The sequence below is a fragment of the Echinops telfairi genome, unplaced genomic scaffold (genome assembly GCF_000313985.2).
Source record: "Echinops telfairi isolate 266 unplaced genomic scaffold, ASM31398v2 ScPeMD7_70;HRSCAF=299, whole genome shotgun sequence".
NCBI classification, from domain to species: Eukaryota; Metazoa; Chordata; class Mammalia; order Afrosoricida; family Tenrecidae; genus Echinops; species Echinops telfairi.
The window spans coordinates 30,407,383-30,412,852 of record NW_022103968.1 but is presented as its reverse complement, the minus strand read 5'-3'; the positions used below and the strand labels follow the sequence as shown (position 1 = coordinate 30,412,852).

Below are 5,470 nucleotides of genomic sequence, written 5' to 3'. Positions count from 1 at the left end.
AAACAAACAAACAAACAAACAAAAACCCAACTGTCATTGAGTCAATTCTGAGTAGTGGCCGACCTGTGCGTGTCACCGTTGAAGGAAGACCCAGTTTTCTGGAAGTAGATCCCAGCTCTTTCTTGGGAGGCATTTCTGGGTGGATTTGAACCCCCAGCCTTTCAATGAGCTACCAAGTGCATTCAGAGTTTGTACCACACACTCCAACCCATAGAGTCCGTTTAACACACAGGAGAAAACATATGTATAGACAATCTGTAGAAAATAGTATTTTTAATAAGACAGAGCCAGTTGATTCGTGGAGACAAGGCCGCCCGGTGAACTTGCACTCGGGGTAACTTGTCCATTCTTTCTGAAAGGATTCGAGGACTTGGCTGCGTCAAGAAATACGCTTCGGAGCAAAGCTTTCTGGGAAGTTGACCCAATGGAGGCCTGAAAAGCTCAACGGGGAACCGGCACAACTTGTCCCTGGGTTGGAGTTGGCTCAGGGTCACAGTCTCTTGAGGTCTCCAAAGACCACGTGGGCTGCATTGCGTCCGGCAGCCCCCATGACACCCCCTCCTGGAGAGGAACCTGCCATGAGCCCAAGCCCTGCTCAAACCCAGAGCAAACCAGAATGGGGTGATGCTCAGGGCCACGGCCCCACTGATAGCCAATGGGACCCCCCACCCCCAAGCTTCCTGCACCAGTTCTCTGGGGGAGGGGGCCAGGCCCCCAGTTCACAGAAGCGCTTCAAAGTCTGAGAGCAAGTGTTCTAGCCGGGGAGACTCTGAGTGTGTGAAATGAGAGGACAAGGCTTTGAGGGGGAAGGGGTGGAGCCTCGGACGTCTCCTGGGAGGCCGAGATCCACAGCGTGCCGAGAAAGGGCAGTACTCAGAGTTAGCGTGGGGAGGCCGGTTGGGCTTGGATTGGTGCGGGGGAGGAATTTGAATACTGGGAACCTTATCTTCATTGCTCTTGACTGCTCTGGAGAAGATTATCGAATAAGCCATGGACTACCAGCAGAAGGAACAAAGCTGTCTTGGAGGAAGCAGTCAGAATGCTCCTCAGAGAGGAGGGTGGTGAGGCTTCATCTCACCGTTAGACATGTTATGGAGGCAGACCTCACACGTGGTGAAATGGAGGGGCAGTGAAACAGAGGGAGACCCTCAGCCAGATGGATTGACACAGGGCTGTCCTGGTGGGCTCAAACGATTGTGAGGATGGTTTTGTTCTCTGGTAGCTTTGAGTGGCTATGAGTGGCTGCTGACTAACTAGATGGCTCCTCAAAGCCACAGGCGAACACCGGTCTAACTCTGGATAGGGAATGCAGGGACTCAGGTCCCTCATTACCCGATATTGGCATTTAGTGAGATGTCTCCAACAGGTCATGTCCTCAAACCTCAGGAGGAGGTGTGAGCGCAACTGGGGGCTGTGACCAGCCTGGCTCAGGCTGTCATTCTTTGTTTACCTGCATCCGAGCATTCTCACCATGAGGCTGTGGGATGTCCTGGTGGGACTTCCATGCTCTCCTTTCTCTATTCCACATCCCTACCCCCCACCCCCACCCCACACAGTTGTGGTTTGCCCCACTCCCTGTCCCTTAGCCTCTCCCCTTCAGCCAGCCCTCTCCCCTCCACCCAAGGTAGTGGGATTCCGGGCCACTCACCAGGATGGGCCCCACTTCCACAGAGATACAGGCCTGGGAGGGGGCAGCGATAGCTGGAGTGCAGGGGCAAGGGGCGGGCAAAGTACAGCTGGTCCAGGGACATGGCACCGTGGAATATGTTCTGTGGGAGGCAGGGCCGCCGTGGTTAATGTAGGAGTTTTACAACCTATGTTGCCCTAAAGTGGCTGTTCTCTGTGGCTTTCCTCCTTCCCCCATCCTCCCAGGAAGGTCTTTCTCTCCGGGGGATGTCTCCTCTGTTGTCAATAAGATGCAGGGAGGGCAGGGGCGGGAGAAGGGCACAGGCCCTAGGACAGAGGCTGCTGTTGCCCAGAGATAGGGGCGGGAGCATCGGCAGAGGGTGAGGAAACAGACTTTCAGGAGAGAGAAGGGGGTTTAAGAGGGTTTGAGGTGCACACGGCATCCTTCTCCCTGCCTTTGAAACACTGAAGGCTTTGGCTTCTTGGGTGGCTGGGACATGTTCCTTTGACCAAGACACCAGTTTGAGACAGGATCCAGGGGCCAAAGGGCCAGCGGGGTCACAGTAAATGCAGAAAGGGGCTTGAGTTGGGCCACCACGGTGAGGACCTTCTGGCTGCCCCCTGAGAGTGTCCCCACCCGAGCTCATCCGCTTCCTCAAGCCTGCTCTTTTCCTTTCCACTGGCCTGTGTCAGTCCAGCCCAGGCAGAGAAGGGGGGACGAGGCCACCTTCTCTTCGGACCCTTCATTCAGGCCTCTACGTCCACCTGGGTGCCAAGTACACTCAACCCACCTGGCCTCATGCCCACCCATCCTTTCCACTCCCTGTGCCTGGCCTGCAGAACTCTGTATCTGCCCCAGACTACCCACGGGATATAACATGCAGAGTTTCAACAACTCCCTGCCGCAGGGTCAATGCCAACTCACAGCGACCCTATAGGACAGGGTAGAACTGCCCTGTGAGTTTCCGAGACTGTAACTCTTTATGGGAGTAGGAAGCCCTGGCTTTCTCCTGAGGAGCGGCTGGTGGTTTCGAACTACTGACGACGTCGAGGTTAGAAGCCCAGCATATAGCCAAAAGCCTCCAGGATGCCTAGACACATTAAAAAGTAAAAAAAGACATTGGCTGGTGTTCATTGTGATGTTTTACACAACATAACTAAAATAGTATCGTTTTGATAGTGAATTGAGATTACACATTAGGCGGTTAACCTCAAGGTCAGTGGTTCTAACCCACCGGCCGCTCCATGTGACAAAGATGAGGCTTCCTGCTCCTGCCAAGGCTTACGGCACTGCAAACTCACAAGAGCAGTTCCATCCCCTCCTGCAGGGCCGCTAGGAGTCGTGCACACTTTTCACTCTCAGCATCACTCCCCTAGGACCGGCCACACTGTCAGTGACCAGCAGTCATGAGTGGTAGTAACTTGGTGTGGGGCCCTGCCTCCCATCTCAGTAAGTAAATGAGGGCTCCCTCAGGTGTGATGGGAGAGGCTGACGTGGGTGGTCAGGCAGAAGATCTACCAGCCAGGTGGCCTTCTCAGCCAGTGTTGTCCATCTGGTGGCTGCATCTCACTCCCCTCTGGCCCAGGCCTGAGAGCCTTTCTTGGCAAAGCAGACGGGCAGCAAAAAAGACCGGACGAGATGGATTGACACAGTGGCTGCAGCAATGGGGTCAAAGGAAGGACAGTGGTCGGGATGGTCAGTGTTAGTTTCTGTTGTTGGCCGGGTGGCTATGGGCTGGAACTGACCCGAGGGTACTGGACACCAGCAATAAGAGCAAGGAGGTGGGCTCTGGCGCTGTTTGTGTCCTGGGACCGGCGGAAAGCTGAAGGGTCCCGGCCAGGGCGGAGTGGCTCAGTGAGAAGTACGCAGGGCGGGGAAGCAATGTCCAGGCTCACTCACCCCTCCAGGCAGCCCAAAGATCTTCTCCAAATCCGGGGGCGTGAGGATGTCTCTGCCCACCACGGAGCCCTTGAAGCCGGGGGCATAGGCCTCAATGCAGTCAAACACTGGGGACCGAACAGCAGCGAAGTGAGATAAAGACCTCGAGACGCCACAAAGACAGGCCACAGGCCTACTGTGTAACTGGACTCCGAAAGACCCAAACCAGACTCCCTGCCATCCCTCTTAGCCACCCCACAGGACAGGGTAGAACTGCCCCTGTGGATTTCCGAGATGATAATTCTTGACGGGAGTAGAAAGCCTCATTTTTCTCCCTCAGAGCCACTGGTGGTTTTGAACTGCTGACCTTGTAGTTAGCATTTCATCAGACGTAAATGCTATCTCAGCAAAGTTAAAACAAAACAAAATAAGCAAAACCATCCATACACAAATCGTTTCTCACAAAGGCCAATGGGTCTTAGGCCAGGCCTGCCCTGTATGCCTCTCCAACCATCTACCCTAAGCCTGAACACGAAGGTGCTTGTCTCCCTTTGAACGTGCAAAGCTCTGGTCACTTCCACTGCTTTTTGAAAGCTGTCCCCTCTGCTTGAAATACACTTTCCTATTTGGCTAACTCCTAGTCAGCCTTGAAAACCCAGCTTAAAGGATGCTTTCTTTGGAAAAACTTCTTCCCTCTCTGACTCCCAGCCTTCCACTTCAGTTCACACTGTATGTTGTGCTGGAATTACTGGTTTCTTTATTAGCCATCCCCACCCCCTACTAGACTGTGGGCAAGCTTAGGGGCAGTGCCCGAGCCCTGCAGACAGTGAGTTAGTGAGTTTGCTCGTTGACCTTGCAGACTTGAGGTCCCCTTGGGCATTTCTCTCGCCCTGGGACATCTGCATGGGGCAGTCCAGGAGGGTGGGGTTGCCCATCTGCCTGTTGCTTGGAGGACCAGACCGGCCAGCGCTCCTCACCTTTGTCGGCGTATGCGTCTCTCTCCTGCTCACCCCACGCCTTGCCTCCAGCCAGTGAGTACGGAGTATACTGAGTGAAGAGGGAGACCACGTGGCAGCCAGGGGGAGCCAGGGTGGGGTCCAGCGCAGAGGGGATGCAGAGCTCAATCATAGGCCTGGGAGAGAGCAGAGGAAGCAGGTTTGGGAGCAGTCGTCACCCTGAGGGAGGCCAGGGGCCCACGCCGAGGTGGCAAAGGGCAACATGCAGCCCCTCGAAGACACAGAGGCTGGCCTGATCGTCCCCATGAGGCCTGGGTCTCAGTGACCACTGGGACAGTCCAGGTCTCTGCAGAGGAGCACCTTCCTCCCAGTACTGCCCAAGCCCAGCCTGCAGGCCCAGGGTCTCTGGTCAGGCACCGCCCATGTGACTGTGGGCCTGTGCCCACCTTCTACACTGCAGACTATAACCAGGGGCCCTAAAGACCACATCTCCAGGGCCCAGCCTGTCACTCAAGCATGTGATCAGAACCAGGCTAAACCCCTGGCCGAGAACATTACTAGAGCCCCGGTGGCAAAGTGGTTAGGTGCTCAGCTGCTAAATGAAAGGCCAACAGTTCGATTCCACTAGCTGCTCTATGGCAGAAAAGAACTGGTGATCGGCTCATGCAGATTATAACCTAGGAAACCCACATGGGCAGGTCTACCCTATCTGATAGGGTCACAATGAGTTGGTATTTACAGATTTATTCAGAGTTTTATACCAATCGTCAATGTGCCTAATATACAATGGATGGATAGATTAATTGTGATAAGAGTTGTATAAGCCCCCAATAAAATGATTTTTTTAAAAAAGCAGTACCTCTAAAATACTTTGAAATTTGATCAGCCCCTATCCTTTAGATCATGGTGAAGCTAAATCAGCATTAACCTTTTTTTTTTTCCTTTTATTCTTTTTTATTAATGTTTTCTTTTTTAACATTTTATTAGGGGCTCATACAACTGTTATCCC

The 5,470-nt window shown here is 53.7% G+C and overlaps 1 protein-coding gene across 1 annotated transcript in view; it reads right to left on the bottom strand.

Moving 5' to 3' along the window:
• Window positions 1–256: 256 nt before the first annotated feature.
• Window positions 257–5,470, bottom strand: part of PYROXD2 (pyridine nucleotide-disulphide oxidoreductase domain 2) — a 35,447-nt gene continuing 30,233 nt past the window's right edge. Inside the window, exons 13-16 of the mRNA XM_004701322.2 lie at window positions 4,483–4,637; window positions 3,527–3,633; window positions 1,649–1,769; window positions 257–561 (exon numbers count right to left, since the gene is read on the bottom strand). Of these exons, the coding sequence (XP_004701379.1) occupies window positions 491–561; window positions 1,649–1,769; window positions 3,527–3,633; window positions 4,483–4,637 (454 nt within the window). The 3' untranslated portion in view covers window positions 257–490. The remainder of the gene's footprint in view (window positions 562–1,648; window positions 1,770–3,526; window positions 3,634–4,482; window positions 4,638–5,470) is intronic.